Here is a 17,761-nt window from a genome sequence, read left to right as displayed (position 1 = left end):
TTTTTAAAAATTGACTTAGAAATAAATAAATATAGACCTGTTTAAACCTAAATAAAAGCAGTCTGCTTACTTTTTGATATAGTACTTATCGTTTAGTTCCTGAGGGAAAAGAACCCATTAAGAATAAAGTGGTTAAACACAATCGATGATTTCAATGAAATACATATTTGAATATTTCATAGCACATTATAACTCATGTCAGTGTAAGAAATATAAGAATTCATAATGATTCAAATGCTATCTTTCCCCCCCCCCTGTTTTATTGAGATATAATTGACAAATGCTCTTTTAAAAAAACTTTTGAACTAGATCATAGGAAATTCTGCACTGTCCACTGCACGGGTTACTTGAGAAGCTGGCCTACAAGTATTGTTGGAATGGAAGAAGAAAGGGACAGTACGGAAGACAGCAGTTTCACCTGCCTTGTTGCCATTGGGAGATTATATCCATGTACTGTCCCACAGAACAGTGGCGAGGTTCAAGTGAAACCAACGGAATTTATAGCCCGTTTTGCAGTGAATGGGAAATTTGTCTATGTGGACCAAAGGTAACATTTATATGCCTTCATGACTAGAGTTCAGTGGGATATTCAAGGCTATTAAAATGTGGCTTAGGACTGTTGGGACTTTTTCTTTTAAGGCTTCAAAACAGGAAATAAAGTTTAAATGAAATAACAGTATGGATATTATCAGTAAATTTGTTCAAGCTGGAATGTAAACTTGGAATATTTCTTAGCCGGTGGCGCAGAAACTGGGCATGGGTCTCTGGCCACAATTTTACTGGCAGTGGATTGGTTGGGTGTCCTCTGGAGTAGCCTCCTGCCTGGGTGTCCGTTCTGTTTTGCAGCTCTGGTCTGGGTTAGTGATGCCCCGGAGTTACTCATCCCCGAGTCCACTTCCCTACTGTCCTGACCATGTATGGACCTTCAGGATTCTGGAAGGGAATTTGTTCACCAATTCTAAGTTTCTTTTTTATTTTAAAACCAGGGCAACAGCAATTTTAGGATATCTGCCTCAGGAACTTCTGGGAACTTCTTGTTATGAATATTTTCATCAAGATGACCGTAGTAATTTGACTAACAAGCACAAAGCAGGTATGCATTGAATAGGGTAAGGTTTGGGTACTTTTTAATTGCAGCTTCAACTCTTAATTTCTCATTCCTGTGAAATCCAAAACTTGAATTAATCCTCAAAAGTTTGATTTATGTAGTGGTAGACCGTTATACTAATTATGATCTTTCCTTGTTAAGTTCTACAGAGTAAAGAGAAAATATTTACAGATTCATACAAATTCAGAGCAAAAGATGGCTCTTTTGTAACTTTAAAAAGCCAGTGGTTTAGTTTCACAAATCCTTGGACCAAAGAACTGGAATATATTGTGTCTGTCAACACTTTAGTTTTGTAAGTAATTTTTTTATGTTGGTAAGACCTTTTATTAATTTCAAATGAATATCTTTGCTTCCCTCTTCTCATCTTGCTAACTCATTAAAACTGTCTGACCCTCTGGCTTTATATTACAACTGAGATATACACTGAGTGGCCAGATTATTATGATCTCTGAACGCATAATAATCTGGCCACTCAGCATAGAGGCCCGGTGCATGAATTCGTGCATGGGTGGGGATGGGTGGGGTCCAGCCAGTCTGGCCAGGGGGAGGGGACATGGGCAGTTGGCCGGCCTGCCTGCTGGTCGAACTACTGGTCGAGGGGACAATTTGCATATTAGCCTTTTATTATATAGGATATACACTGAGTGGCCAGATTATTATGTGTTCAGAGATCATAGTAATCTGGCCACTCAGTGTATATTAATTCACTCACTGTCTATTGGCATTAGTTCTCAGGATAAGTTGAAAGTTTGCCCTTATAAAATATATCCCTTTTTGCGTAGTATAAAATATGATAGTGAAGTTCTTTATTCAAACCTCTCCTTCCTACCCTCCATGGCTGTGTCTTATCCCATCACTAAGTGATATGGATGTGACTTTAAACTGTATATCACTGTAAGAAGTTGTCCTCCACATCATTTTGCATGAACATCTTCTAAGCCTGGGGTACCACAGGTGGCTGTGCAGAGCACTTGGTGGAGGGATGAGCAGCAATCCAGCCCAAGCACTGCTTGCCAAGTCCTGGTCTATGCCGTCAGCCTGAAGGAAGAGCCAGCTTTTCCTCATTTGCACAATATGCTAAGCATGGCCCTGTTCTAAGTTTATTCTTTTTCTATACTTTTTTTTTTAATTGCTACTATGTTTCATCAAACCTGTTTCCTTATTTATAATATTTAGCTTTATTTAAAAGCCGCAAAAGCTCTTCCAGCAGTATCTGGTTACTTGTTCCAATACCCCTTGACTTCTTATCATTAATATATGAACTGACAGTTTGTAACTATGACAACATGTACTTTTTAGGGTAATAGGGCATTTGGTACTTAGCACATTAGTACCTTGATGTCTGGTGGTAATATTAACAATATGCATGCATAAAAAAATTAAATACAGTTACTCTAACAACTTCCTTAAAAATGGTAGAAAAGCACAATTTTACTGGCAATGAATTGGGTGGGTGCCCCGGTCTAAAGAAGATGTCACTGCTGGTGTTTCTAAATTCCAGGGGACACAGCGAGACCGGAGGAGCTTCGTCACCTCCTTACAGCTCTCAGTCATTGGAAGGTAAGCTCCGTTTTAGATGATGGGAACGTACTACCCAGACTGTTGTTGTTGTTACCATCTTTTCCTGTCTTGGAGAGGTAAAACTTTCAAGGTGAAGTTGAAAAGACTTCTGTGGGTTCAGTTATCCTCCTCAGAATTCGCACAGTACTTTGGTCACTCCTCCGTTATAATCTCAGGTTGTATTGCAGCTCGTTGTTCCCTCAGCTGGCTGACCACAGACCGAGTTCTCTGAGAGCAGGAATGGTGTTTTATCCATCCTCTCTCCCTGGCAGCTAGCACAGTTCCTTGTTCTTCGTGGCACTCAAAGTATCTGTTGGGCACATTAACACAAAGCTTGAAGGGGAAGTTTTTGCTTATATACGTTTTTCACCACAGGAATTACGTAATATATCCCTTGCATAAATAAGAATATTAGGAAATATTAAAAATAAACTAGTATTGCTCTGCCTTTCGTATCGATATTAAAGTGGGTGGGAACTGTCTGTACTCAAAGGCTACAGGTCAGCGACTCTACACATTTGATTCATACACACTTTTGAATAAACATCTTAAACCATCATGAATTATGTTGGTAATGCAAGCATGAATGTTTCTAACAATTTAAGATGCGGCTAGTCTGTTTCTTTTAAAGATAGAAATATTTGAAAGAAATATATCAACCAAAGATATATACTTTTTTAAAGTCCTCAATTGAATTTCCCTTTTGTTGTTTAGAGTCCTGTGTCGGTGTGCCTGGACTGTGCACCGGCACAGTGCTTGGTGCTGGCAGTATCGGCACAGATATTGCAAATGAAGCTCTGGACTTACAAAGGTAATGTTTCATCTTTTGCAGATATTACAAGTAAAGTTATTATGCTTATAAAACCAATATTCCAAAATCAATGTTTCCTCTACGCAAACAGTAACCAGTTCAACAATGTAATGGAAGAGAAGATCACCCTTACGGTAGCAACAAAACAGATAAAAAGGTATTTAGATATAAATTTTACAAGAAGTATCTAGAACTTTATGGGGAAAAAAAGTTAAAATGCAGATGACTTGAATAACTTTCCAGATATAAGTTGTTTTTTAATGGGAAGACTCAGTATTATAAGGATGTCAGTGTTTCCTGAATTAACCTATGAATTCAATGTGAATCCAGTCAAAATGTTTTTTTAGAATCCAACAAATGGTAGTAACTATATTAGAATATCCAGCAAAATTCTAAAAAAAACAAAATTGATTGAGACTAAAACGATCAGATATTATAATCCTATATAATAAAAGCCTAATATGCAAATTGTCCCTTGAACGGGAGTTCGACCAGGAGTTCGACCACTCGCTATGACATGCGCTGACCACCAGGGGGCGGCGCAGAACATGGCTGGCGTCAGCGACGTGGCACTGGCAGTGGGCAGCAGTGGAGGCGCTGCCAGCCTTGATGGGCCCCGACAAGAGCGGGACCATGGTGGGATGGTGGAGCAGGTGAGTGGGCGGCACCAGGCCAAGGCTGGTACGAGCGGGGCCCAATCGCCCCGCCGATCACCCCGCAGATGGTGACCAGTGGCAGTGGTGGGGGCGGGGTCACTGCCCGGCTCCTAGGTGCTGAGGGAGCCGGGCGGGGGCCCAATGACTCAGGTGGAGGGGGGCGCGCGGGGGGCCAGTAGCCCAGGTGCTGCCCAGGGCCCAGAGGTCAGCTGGGACCTGCCCTTCCATGACAGACACTTGCGCTTCGATCGCCATCCAGGCCTAGGGACCGCACCTGTGCACGAATTTTGTGCACCAGACCTCTAGTATATTATAAAGCTATAGACACGAAAACATTTTGATTAATAAAAAAATAGATTTTAGGAAATTAATGAAAAAATAGATTTCAGAAAAGTTTCAAACACATATGGAAATTTATTATATGGTAAAAGTGGCATTTTAATCAGTAAGGGGAAATAGATTAAACTGTTAAGGTCATTATAATAACTCTAAAACCATTTGGGAAAACAAAGAAAGCTAGACCCCATTTTTATTCTTTATACTAATATGAATTCCAAATAAATCAAACAGTTTAAAGTAAACCAATAAAAGTATTTTTAAACACAGGTATAAATTTTACAATCTTAGTTTGGATCATCGTACATCCAGAATTCATGAAGAAAAAAATATGACAAATTATATAAAAACTCAAAACTTAGGCACAACTATAACTATTTTAACAAAGTTAAAAGATAAATTATAAACTGCACATGTGTGTATTTCATATGACAAAATGGACTAATCATTTAATATATGAAGAGTTTATAGTATAAAATTATTAAACTCTCTGTATATATATTTTATATAACTATATAATAACCTTAATCTGTATTAAACTTTATATATAGCATAAAGAATAAAGTTATTAGCCAATTTTTAAGAATAGTTCAATAATAAAAAATGTTGGACAGTGGACATGAGTAGAAAAAAATACAAATGGCCAAGAAACTAAAAATTGCTCAACCCCACTCACAGTTAAAAACATATATGTACAGCCGAAACCGGTTTGGCTCAATGGATAGAGCGTCGGTCTGTGGACTGAAAGGTCCCAGGTTCGATTCCGGTCAAGGGCATGTACATTGGCTGCGGGCACATCCCTGGTAGGGGGTGTGCAGGAGGCAGCTGGTCAATGATTCTCTCTCACTGATGTTTCTAGCTCTCTATCCCTCTCCCTTCCTCTCTGTAAAACATATATGTACAAACTAGAAGAAATGCCTATTTTCATTTAGAAGGTTGTCAAAGATTTGAATGTTTGATAATCAATATTGGTGAGAGTGTGAGAAAACAGTCGCTCTTAAACTGTCTGTGGGGATATATTAGTCCAGCTACTGTGGAAGGCAACTTGACTACACCTATTCGAAACGTAAGTGTATGTAATCCTAGACTCAGCAGTTCTGCCCCGGGAGCAAATAGCCTTATACAGCCTTGCAAAGATCTATGAACAAGACTATTCATTGTTGCGTGTTTTCTTTTACAGTAGTATTTTAAATATTTAAATATTTGTCATAGCCATAACTTGTTATGGCATATTCATACAATGGAGTACTCCGCAACTGTTGAAAATTAGGTAGCTCTATATACGCTAATATGGAAAGTAGTTTAAAATACATGGTTAATAGAAAAAAAAAGAACAAGAACAGAACAAAAGGGTAGTGTGTATAATAACCCATGTGTATAAGGCAAAAGAAAGGTGTGTATATAGGCCCATAATTGCCCATCTAAAACTCTGGAGGCAGTATAGGTTTTGAACTCAGAATTTCTTTAGATTTTAGATAGTGTCTTGGAAATCAGTTTTTAAAGAGTACATGTAATACCTCCAGAGAATATCATGGGCAGCACCCCATAATCAATTAAATCATTATTTCTGCAATGAAGTATTCATAAATTAAATGGTCAGGGAGGACAGGGGAGATGAGATATTGGGGTATATACATTAAACAAGATTGGGAAAGAATCATAATTGAAGCTGTTGGGTGGGTATATGAGATTTTATTATATTATCTACTTTTATGTCTGTTTGAAATTTTCCATAATAAATCTTAAAAATACATTTATGGAGTGAGGTTTTGTAAATACATGTAGTAAGACAGAGTGGGATAAAAAAAGAAAATAGCTTCATACCAGTCAGGTCAGATTTTGCTGCTAAATGAATTATGGAAAATCTTTCTGGTTTCCAGGTATTTAAGATTTTGAAATTATAGAGAAGGAACTTATAATTGGATGATGTATAACAATGCAAGTAATTTGTTCAGAAAATTCAGAATTTCTTACCTCCCATAATGGGACTTGGTTTTGTGGGATGGGAAAAGTAGGGGAGAGAAATTTTTGCTTTTTATTTTCTTTTTGTACAGTTTGTATTTTTAATTTTTTAAGTTAAAAGTAGTTTAAATTGAAAAAAAAAAATTACTGGTAAGACATTTGTCATGTCTTGATGGATACCTGGGTGCTTCCACCTTGTGGCTACTGTGAGTAATGATGCTGTGAATGTGTGTGTACAAATGTAAGTTCTAGTCCTTGCTTTCAGTTCTTTGGGGTGTACCTAGAAGCAGAATTGCTAGGTCATTTGGTAATTCTGTTTAGCTTTTTGAGGAACTGCTATTAGGTTTTCCATAGCAGCTTCACCATTTTACATTCTCCACCAACTGCACAAGGGTTCCAGTTTCTCAACAATGCTTGTTATTTTCTGCTGTGTGTTTTTTATAATAGTCATCCAAACGGGTGTGAAGTGGTATCTCATTGTGGTTTTATAAGTCCAGAGCTTCATTTGTGATATCTGTCCCTATGATTAGTGATGTTTTGAGTCTTTTCATATGCTTATCTGCCATTTGTATATATTTTTTGGAGAAATGTCAATTTAGGTCCCTTGCCCATTTTTTCAATTGTGTTATTTTGTTGTTGTTATTATTGAGTTGTAGGAGTTCTTTATTCTGGATATTAGCCACTTAGCAGATGTGATTTTTAAATATTTTTCCCCAATCTCTGGGGTGCCTTTTCAGTCTCATTGATAGTGTCCTTGATGCACAGAAGTTTTCAATTTTGAAAAATTTCTACTATATCTCTTTTGTAACCTGTGCTTTTGGTATCATATCCAATAAATTTTTGCCAAATCCAATGTCATGAAGCCTCTTCTCTATGCTGTTTGCTGACAGTTTTATAGTTCTAGGTCTTACATTTGGGTCTTTGATCCATTTTGAGTTAATTTTGGTATATGGTGTAAAGTAATAGCCCAACTTCCTTCTTCAGCATGTGGATATCTCAGTTTTCCCAGCACCATTTGTTAAAAAGACTGTGCTTTCTCCCACTGAATGGTCTTAGAACCCTTGTTGAAAATCATTTGACCATACATGCTAGAAGGGCTTTTAAAAATATATTTTTTTCAGGGAGGGAGGGAGGGAGCGAGCGAGCGAAGGAGGGAAGAAGGGAGAGGTAGAGAGAGAGAGAGAGAGAGAGAGAGAGAAGAGAGAGAGAGAGAGAGAGAGAGAGAGAGAGAGAGAGAGAGAGAGAGAATGAGAATCAATCATGAGAGAGAATCATTGATGGGCTGCCTCCTGCATACCCGCTACTGGGGATTGAGCCCGCAACCCGGGCATGTGCCCTTGACCAGAATCGAACCTGGGACCCTTCAGTCTGCAGGCTGATGCTCTATCCACTGAGCCAAACCAGCTAGGGCTGGATGGGCATTTTAAGAGGAGTGGAAATTAAGCCAAACATGGACAGTTGGGTACCATTAGAATGGCCAGGATGCAGTGGGGAAGGCATTTATGTATGGAGGCACCTCAGCCATTGTGTAGAGGTGGGTGGGAGAAAGCATGGTGGTTTCAGGGAACCATTAGGAGACGTCATTGAGAGAGGAATTGGGTTGCTGAGATCTATGGGGAATTAAAGGTGAAGTCAAGCAGGGAGGGACTTCAGTAGCAGATTTCTACCCAGTGGACTAACTTGAAGAAAGCCATGCTTCAGAAGATTAACCTGGTATAGGGGGAGGGGGAGCCAAAGCCAAGTGAGCAGGTGGTGATTGAAAGCCATGAACCACAGAACGAGAAGCCAGCTCTTTACCTTGACTGTCCTGTGAAAAATCCCCAGGACAGGCCACTGGCCTTTTCTTCTGTTTTTAGACCGATTTCATTCCATTTCTGCATTAACTTCTCCCTCTGTAATTTCTTGTCAACTGCCATCTTGGGGACACATGCAGTTATGTTTATGCTATTATGTGTTTCACATAATTGAGCATTTAATAGTATATGTTACTGTCAGTTTTACACATTTAAGTCTCATTGAAGGGATTATCAACATGTATGATTATATTTTTGCCATGTGTCTATCATCCCTGAGGATGACGTATTACAGTAAAAATATCACACATTTTCTACTTAAAGGTTGCAAAATGTTAGGAAATCTTTCTTTACTTTCAATTCTGCTGCTTGGTTATCTTGATAAGGAACTGAGTTTTGATGTGAATGCCTTTTTTAAACTAAGTGTGTTATATTATTCTATTACTTTGTGACATGCTATATTAAGGTAAGTAACATGATTTACTTATGGGCTTTTACCTCAGCGTTTTATGTTTCTATTTCCTATGGAGTGTTTTCAGCTCTCCATAGTCAAAAACAAATCTGGCACCTAACAAGTTGGTCTATTGTGAAAACTGTCATGATACTCCGTCTCATGTTCCTTCACTGTATATTTTTATCAGATTGTGATATATTCAGAGGAGAAAATTTCCTTCTAAGAATACATAAGTACAGAAAATGTTTTATGTATCACTTTTTAAAGGTTACAGTCTTCTTCATCCTTTGGTGATTCAAGTCCAACAGATTTAATGAAAGATACTCACACTATAAACTGCAGGAATGTAAGTACAAACGTAAGTGATAATATTTATGAAATAAATGAACAATAAAATTTGCTCTTTGTTGATTATTTCTCCTGAGAAAGGAAGCCTTCTTTAAAAATAAATGAACCCTTTTCTAGCTAGTCCGTGGTTTAATAGGCCATGTAGAAGAGTGGTTAAGAGGGAAGTTGCTGGAACCATATGATCTGGGTCCAAAGTTGTGACTCAGACACTTAACTGCTGCGTAACCCCAGGTCGGTTTTTTAAACTCTGTGCCTTGATTTCCTCTTTTGTAAAACTGGGATAATAATGGCACCAATTTCTTGGGATGGTGTATGAATTAAGTGATTAAATAGGAAAACAAGCAAAAGCTTAACAGTGTCTGATACACAGCATGTGCTCAATAAAGGCTAGCTGTTATTACTGCTGTTGTTCCAATTCAGCGGATTAAGTGGACATCTTTTGGTCTGTAACAAAGTTTAATATAAGCTACAAGACAAGAATAACACACTATTTAATTCAGTTCCATAAATACTAGCTATTTGAAGTGCATTGCTGCTTATACAAAAGTGACTAAACGTAGTGCTAATATCTGGAAAACTCACATAGAGCATAATTCTAATGTAGCTCCGACAATAAAAGGCTCTAAAGGACGTCTATAAAAGAAGTGGTATACGAATATAATAGAAAAGAGAAATTAAATCTGACCAAGGGCAAAAGGGAACTTGCAAATGTATTTTTACATAAAATATAAGTCTTTTGGGCTAGTATTTTTTAATTTTATACATTTAGCAAATGTTTATTGGGTACCCATTTTGTGCCAGAAACAGAGGTTAAGTCATTGTTAGAAACATAGAGGTTAAGTCATTGTAACAAAAATCACCAAGTAGTGTACATTATATAGGCGTTCTGTAGATATAAAGTACTTCAACTTAAGACAATATAGGTAAACTAGAGGCCCAATGCATGAAAATTCATGCAGGATTAGGCCTTCCTTCCCCCAGCTGCTGGCACCAGCTCCCCTCTGGCCCCCGGGACCCTGGCTGGCTTCCCTCAGGCCACCCGCAGGCACCGGGACCCGGGCTGGCTTCCCTCCAGCCCCAGCTCGGTCAGGAAGGACATCCGGAATGACGTCCAGAAGACATCCGGTCTAATTAGCATATTACCCTTTTATTATTATAGATGACTTTCTATTTTGATACACTACATTGTACATTAGATTGTTTGGCCTGTAACTCTGTAACAGTATGATAACTTTCTGGTCAAAACCTCTAGTTTAATCCATTCTCCACTCCAAAGCACTATTTCCCTTTGTGGTATCATATGGGATATAGTTTTGTTGTCATTTTTTAAAAACAAATAACTGACTCAGAGCACTGTGGTCAAGAACTTTCCCATCTTAAACTTTTCTTATAGTATAGACACTCAGTTATGGTTATGAAGAATGTGGGCTTTGGAGTCAGGAAGACAGGGTAGAATTATGTATGGCTCTAACACTTTGGGCACGAATATTAGCCTCTTTAGGCCTCAGATTCCTGACCTGTAAGACAGCTCCCTCACAACATTTTTTAAGTGAAATGGGATGATGCATGTGGGGTGCTTAGGCACAGAGTACTCAGTCAGTGCAGCCCGCCAGGGGCCACGCTGCCCGAGGCCCCTGTCTGATAACTGCGAAGTACTTCAGTCAAGTAGGAACCTTACTACTTACTGTTCTGTCTTTCCAGATGTCAAATAAGGAGTCGACTCCACTAAATCCATATGAAATATGGGAGCTAGAAGCCACAAGGCAAAACCACAGCACTGTTGCTACCCCCAGTCACGAACCACTCCTAGGTAAGTTTTCTTTGGCATCTGCCCACCATTTTGTTTTTCCAAAAACGCCTCCTTAATCACTATATTTTCAGGCATAGAAGATTTCTAGAGAAGCAAACAAGGTCAAAATTAAGATTTTTCCATTCAAAATCCTAAACGCAGTAACCACACTCTGGATTTTAAAATGTATGTTACTTAATGGACCTGTCATTGAATATTCAGTTATCAACGGAATCCAGGGTATTGTTCCTACATACAATGTAAATAAAACCAAGGTATTTCTATCCAGGAAAAAGTGTCTACTCTCAAGAATTCAAGAATTTTTAAAGGGTACCAATGGTAAAAAGTTTAAGATGCAATTATTCATTCTATGTTTATACAAAGTTCACATCAAGTAAATTCAAGTGACACTGTTTCATACTCCCCATTACTGACATTAATCTGAAATTTTATGTTAATGAAAATTAAAGAACTTAAAGAATCTGGGTATCAACTGTGCACAGAACCACTTATTAATCACCTTAAGTTCTATTGTACTTCTAAAGACATCTAGAAAACTTTGGTTAACCTGTAGCTATGTTTTAACCCTTAATTTCTAGAACCTCATACTTATGTCTAACTTAAAGCTCATTTCCATGGTAACTCCTTAGGTCCTTTTTTTCAATAAAAAATCTGGTTACTCCCCTTTTATAAGAATACTAGAGGCCCAGTGCATAAAAATTTGTGCACTGGGGGAGAGGGGTTCCCTGGGGGATTGGGCCTAAGCTGGCAGTCAGACATCCCTCTGGCAGCTCGGGAGCCCTTGGGATGTCCGACTAACAGCTTAGGCCTGCTTCCCGCAGACATCCTTAGTGCTGCCCAGCTTGTGGCAGAGTGGAGCTCCCACTGTGGGAGCGTACTGACCATCAGGGGGCAGCTCCTGTGTTGAGCACCTGCCCCCTGGTGGTCAGTGCACGTCATAGTGACTGGCCGTTCCCAGTCATTCTGCCTTTAGGGTCAGTTTGCATATTACCCTTTTATTATATAGGATTAAGGCTTTATATTCCCCTTTGCCAAAGCCTTCTCATTTTTGGGGTTAAACAAGTGTTTTTTCCACAAAGCAGGTTAAAGTTAAATTTCTCTTTTGCACACAAGTACATGCACATGCACCGCCATGCAAGCAAACCTCAGCCTCTAGCTTCCAGTTGTCTGGGAGTCTGTACCTATTCAGGCTCTTATTTTTTATTAAAAAACTCATACACTAGCTCACTTACGTGTATCAAGTGAATTAAGTGCAATTGATCTGACATCAAATTGTTATAAAAATAGGTGACCCATTAACAAATTTATCTGGCTTTTGCAATTTAAGACCCATAGTCTGCCCTCAAAAAAATGCAGTGTATGGCCTTCTAGCCGTGCTTTGCCTTTTTGATACTAATCATTTTTAACCTTCAAAGGTACTTACACGGGCCTGTATTTTTATTCTATAGGCGGTGGTGCCCAGCTGGATTTTGATGCCCTGTGTGACAATGATGACACAGCCATAGCTGCCTTCATGAATTACTTAGAAGTAGAGGGGGGCCTGGGAGACCCCGAAGGCTTCAGCGACATCCACTGGACCCTTTAGCATTTGACTTTTAACTCCAAAAATGAGAAATGTTTTACAGTATTTCCTTTACAAAAAACTATATGTTCTTCTGTACTGTATTGATACTCTTTTTATCCTTTATTCTTATGAAGGTTCTACCAATTTTTATAGATTTGCACCTACTTTCACAGGGGTCTGGGGAAATGGGATGTTTTTCTTCAAATAGAACTGCTCAGAATTTTCTACAGACCCCTTTACTCAGCGAACTGGTTTTAAACTCACTAGCTGCTATTTTTTTTTTTTTTGCTAAAATATTTCTGACCAAGAGTATCACATACATCTTGCTTTGGTTTTGTTTTTATTTTTTATGCAGTTTTTTTTTTTTAATTTGAGAAATTTAATATGTTGGCAATTTTTTAGGTCTCAGATTCATTTAATTGACTTATAATAGTAGGTTTGTGTAATTTGGAACATTTCCATTTCTGGTATATTTCCTTAATTGAGGACAGGGCTTATGTCTTTTTTAAGAAAACAGTGAGTACTTGAACATTTAAAGGGACAATGCAATTTATAGTCATGATCACAGTGACTACTATGTTCAGTCTTTGTGGACTTGGGCAAGCACAGAGCCAGGATATTTATACCCAGTTGAGCACTTTGAGGTGGATGTTAAATGAGATGATTTTTATTTAAAACTCAGAAAGAGAAAAGTTGAGAGACTTTCAACTTTGCTTACAGAACAGGAAAGATTCTGGGCCGTAGATGTTGGTGATTAATTTTTGTATATTTAATCTTAATGTAACCACTCAAGATATACAGATAGAACAGGTTTTCTATGGTGAAATGGTATGTAGTCACCGATTATCTTAGAGGAAGAAACAGGCCCAGGCAGATGAAACGTTTTGTGTAAAGACAATTAAATCCATATTTTTTTAAATGTGTAATGTGTATAAACCAGTTTCTTTTTACATACTTGGGAAAGCAGTGAGCTCAGTGGTTAAATGATTAATTAACTGATCCAAGAACTAGTTGTGGCCTTAAAGATTATTAAGCAGTTAGTTACTATTGCATGTAACCAAAGGCAGTTATATACATGGTAACTACCTGAAAAATATGAGGCAATAAGAATTTAAAAACCAATTTTCTAGCTATAATTAAAAATTTGGAGAGCATTAATCCAGAGGTAGCTCAAATTGAGTGCAAGAATTAAGACTATTTAAAGCACTGTAGGTACATCTACCATTTTGAAGATCATATTTCTGTATCACCTTACAATTTAAGAGCTCTTTCTAGTTTACCAAGTAAGTTCCCATATAGTCTCTCTTGTGCCCCACACATGAAAGTAAGACAGGCTGGGAACCTGGTGGGGAAACCCTAAGGCTCAGGTGGTGTGGGGTTCAAATCCAGTGTTCTTTCTAGATGGTTCTATACCTTTCCAGCTGACTGCCCTGAGCCTCTCACCATAACAAAGCATCATTTGATGTAGCCCACTTCTTTAGGCTGTGAGTACTAGATTGAACTTTCGTCAGGTGTGGTAATGGCAAACATACCGACAGGCATTAACCAAAAGCAGGTGTTCCCTTCAAGCGTGATGACTGCAGTGGCTCTGTGGACAGGGGCGTTTTGGTACATGATCCTCTTACGCTGACCCAGTGCTCCAACGTGTCAGAGGGTTGGCACCACTCCTGGACTTGAGACAGCCAGGTTTAGAATAAGCCCAAGAAACCCTACGAGATGGGGGGAGATTGGTTTGCAGCAGCCTAAGCATGATCGTTAAGTCTGAGGAAGCATGAACGATCACATCTGTTCTCTTAAGTCGTGCAGATGGACCTGCACTTTAGCGGTCTGAACTATGGCAGGTTAGCCTTGGCCTGCAGAGTTGGCCTAAGCCAGTGGTTGCAGGATAGGTCATTGTGGCTGGATGGCCTCAAAAGCAGATGGGACAAACCATGATGCAAGGATCTGAGAGGCAGAGTTTCTAGAGACCAAACTACTGCAAGAGGAATTATTCCATAGACCAGTTGGCAGATAGCCAGTTGGATGCTTTGATCCGTTAATAACCCACTCTAATGTTTTTCTGTAGATCTTCTTGCCCTGGACCCAGAATCCAACCCACATGTATGATACTATATAGCTCTCTCAAGTTTAGTGTTGTTTTTTTTTCCAAAACCCATTGTGTTTGCATTTGATTGTTATTACGAGTGGCAGATGTTTATATGTCTTAATATTACTTTGTCTCCTACCAATCTTGGATGAAAATCTCTATACATTGGATGAAAGCAATGTATTTTTTTGGGTTGTTTTGTGTGGTGTGTTGTGTGTGTGTGTGTGTGTGTGTGTGTCCCTCCCCCCCGCCCCCCCCCCCCAAGAATTACTTGCAGAGAAGGAGTGGGGTGGAGGAGTGCCTGGAGTCAGAAGAGCCCACTCAGCCCAAGTTTAGCTGTGTGGCTGCAGGTGAGCCATTTAAACTCTCTGTGCCTCGGGTTCCTCATTTGTGATAGGAGATTTGATCTCCAAGTTTACTTCCAGTTCTCATTCTGAGATTCTGATCCACAGGACTTGAGCAGGAGGGTCTAGAACTGTGCGGTCCCGTGTGATAGGCACCAGCTGTATGTGGCTACTGAGCACTTTAAATGCAGATCTCAATTGAGATGGGCTGTAAATGTAAATTTCATAGCATACTTCAAACAGTATAAAAATAAATATAAAATATATTAACAGTTTTATATGGATTCCATGTTCAAATCATATTTTGGATATACTGAATTTAATGAAACATTACATTTTTACTTTTGACTTTTCTAATGTGGCTCTTAGAAAATTTTAAATTGCACATGTGCCACACATTCCATTTCTATTGGATGGCTCTGCTCTAGAACATTTTATTAAGTGAATATTACTAAAGTAGACCAAAGGTTATACCATGAATGTGATATTTACCTCTAAATGCTGTGGTTTAAAAAACAATTGTGTATTTATCCTTGATTTAGTACAAATGACTGAACCTCTATCCATGTATCAAATTTAAAACTTTTTAAAAATTGGTAAACTTGAAAATTTGATCATATATTTTATTACAGGATGATAGCCTGAAATCAAATAAAACAAAACTTGAGGTATATGTTGACACTGTATGGTAGTAATTAAATTTGGAAATCCATTGAGAAATCAAAAGACAAACAGAACAGTACAGACCAGAGACTTTTGGTGAATAAATGGGATTAAAGTATTTAATTACAGTGTTACCATGGGGAAAGGCTGTATTTATGAGTCATGTTCTTTGAGGAATCTCTGTAGAGTCAGGGGCACAGGGAAATGAAATAGCCACTATCTAGTTGTTGGACCATGTTTGGTGGTGCCATTTCAGATCCCGCTCTAAAGAGGTCTGAGCCACTCAAGCAGGTCATTTTTGGGCTCTAGAACTGGAGATTCAGATTTGCCAAGCAGGGTACCATGGGTAGAGCAAGGCTGACAGCTAGGATAATCAGAAGCCATAAAGAAAAACTGCCAAGAGGCCACTAGGTGTCACTTTCCCATTTCTTGAGTGCTTTGTTTTCATTAGGTTAATTTTTCCAAGTACCATGGGGCTTAGGAGAGGCATTTATGTCTTTTGTGTCTAGAATACGTCTGCCTCTCTGGTATGAGTTATTTCATGAGACGTGCTTTTTAAGAGAAGATTTTCCCCACATAAGATAAGGGCTTTGGTTTAGGGAGCTTTCCAGATGTGGCCCTAGGAAAACGCTGGCCTTAGAAAGAAAACTCATCCAACCTGGAATAAGCTTTCTGAACTCATTTGAGAGTGTATGGTATGTGTGTTACTGCTTATATATTCTTGAGCTTAGGTTTGTGTTTTTTACCGTTTTTTAGCTTTTTTCCAGTTCACTCGTGCTTCTCTGTATATTGGTACTTTTAAAATTTTGTAGTAAATAATGAAAAGAGTGAAATTAAATTATATTTTATAACAATTACTAGTTTGGATTTTTTTTTTATTTGACATATTAAAGTTCCTCCAAAATATCGTATCCCTTCACTGCCTTTATCAAGTGGAAACAGACTCCAGTGTTCTCAAACCACTGGGCAGAGAGGTACATTGAACTACATCGCTATATACAATTGTGGGTGTGTTCATCAGGATATGCTAACCGCTAAACAACTCTAAAATATCAGTGGCTTCCCCAGGAAACTTCCTTTCTGCTCACACCTCAGTCCAGTGTAACCAATGCTGTCTCGCTACCTCCTCTTCCCTCCCTGCCTCTTCCTCTTTCCATCTCTCAGCTTGGCTTTCCCCTAAACTGGTTTTATCCTCTGATGGACCTTCTTCCCCATATTGACATTCGGAAGTTCCCAGCACATACTTGCTCTTATCTCTGGCACTCTCAGTGCAAAGACCTTTTTCATTTCCTAGTAATTCACATAAAGATGTGCATTGATTGGGCCTCTGGATTAACCTGGGTCACGTGGACTGTCTTGTGGTCAGCAGGCTAGAAAGTACAGATTGGCCAGGCTTTGGTCACATGCCCACACCTGGATTTAAAGGCATCCTCGAGAGGGAAATCGTGAAAAAGAGCCAACTCCCTGACAGCCTAGGCTAGGGCCAGAGGAAGGCATGGTGATGGGAACTTGCAATTCGTCATAGCTGATGATTTCCTAGGAGTGTGGGTTTAGGTATGTGAGTCTCTCGTCTTTGTTTTTGATTGTTTTATATGGAGGTGGAGAGAGTAGCAAGTTAGAGCACACGTTTTTAACTGTGGGCACCTTTTCTGTGCAATATCTAGCCAGTAGTCACCTTGAAGGCCTCTCCATTGCTTGAGGTAAGTTTGCGTAGAGAGAGTCAGTAAAGAGTTGTCTTAAACCCTGTCTAGCTATGTGTTTCTGGCATTTGATTTATAGTTCTCTGAAAAATGTTACTTTATTTTATTGGAATTTGGTCTCCATGAATTGTTTACATTTTAATAGTTAGAAAACAAGAATATTTTAAGACTATTACCGCCATCTTCAAACTAGGAGTGAAAATTTCAAGAGTGTGAGGAGAAAGGAAATTCTACAACACTGTCCTATTTTCTGTGATTATTGTAAACCAAAATGATTAAAAATGAATGAATGACTGAACAAGGGATGATGCCATTGTTGATGGATATCGAATAGTACCTTATACACATGGGGAACATGGCCACTCAGGCCCACAACGTAGAGCTTGACTCTTATTTTAACTCTAGATTTTAATGTGTTTATATAGGTACAGTTTTGTTGAGCATTTATTAAATGGGTCCTTTTCAGCAGATCACAGGAAATAAATCAAGGCATTAAAAATCAAAGCACCAGTTGCTGGGAACATGCAAGGTTGCAAAACAGTGTAAGGCTTGATGTTTTCCCTTCT

The 17,761-nt window shown here is 38.8% G+C and overlaps 1 protein-coding gene across 1 annotated transcript in view; it reads left to right on the top strand.

Moving 5' to 3' along the window:
• Positions 1 to 12,690, top strand: part of BMAL2 (basic helix-loop-helix ARNT like 2) — a 53,308-nt gene extending 40,618 nt beyond the window's left edge. The window contains exons 8-15 of the mRNA XM_054718616.1: positions 310 to 547; positions 987 to 1,093; positions 1,250 to 1,400; positions 2,610 to 2,668; positions 3,383 to 3,479; positions 8,948 to 9,026; positions 10,730 to 10,838; positions 12,287 to 12,690. Coding sequence (XP_054574591.1) covers positions 310 to 547; positions 987 to 1,093; positions 1,250 to 1,400; positions 2,610 to 2,668; positions 3,383 to 3,479; positions 8,948 to 9,026; positions 10,730 to 10,838; positions 12,287 to 12,423 — 977 coding nt within the window. The 3' untranslated portion in view covers positions 12,424 to 12,690. The remainder of the gene's footprint in view (positions 1 to 309; positions 548 to 986; positions 1,094 to 1,249; positions 1,401 to 2,609; positions 2,669 to 3,382; positions 3,480 to 8,947; positions 9,027 to 10,729; positions 10,839 to 12,286) is intronic.
• The last annotated feature ends 5,071 nt before the right edge of the window (positions 12,691 to 17,761 follow it).

Source organism: Eptesicus fuscus, chromosome 7 (genome assembly GCF_027574615.1).
Source record: "Eptesicus fuscus isolate TK198812 chromosome 7, DD_ASM_mEF_20220401, whole genome shotgun sequence".
Lineage (NCBI taxonomy): Eukaryota > Metazoa > Chordata > Mammalia > Chiroptera > Vespertilionidae > Eptesicus > Eptesicus fuscus.
This window is presented reverse-complemented; position numbering and strand designations above follow the sequence as displayed.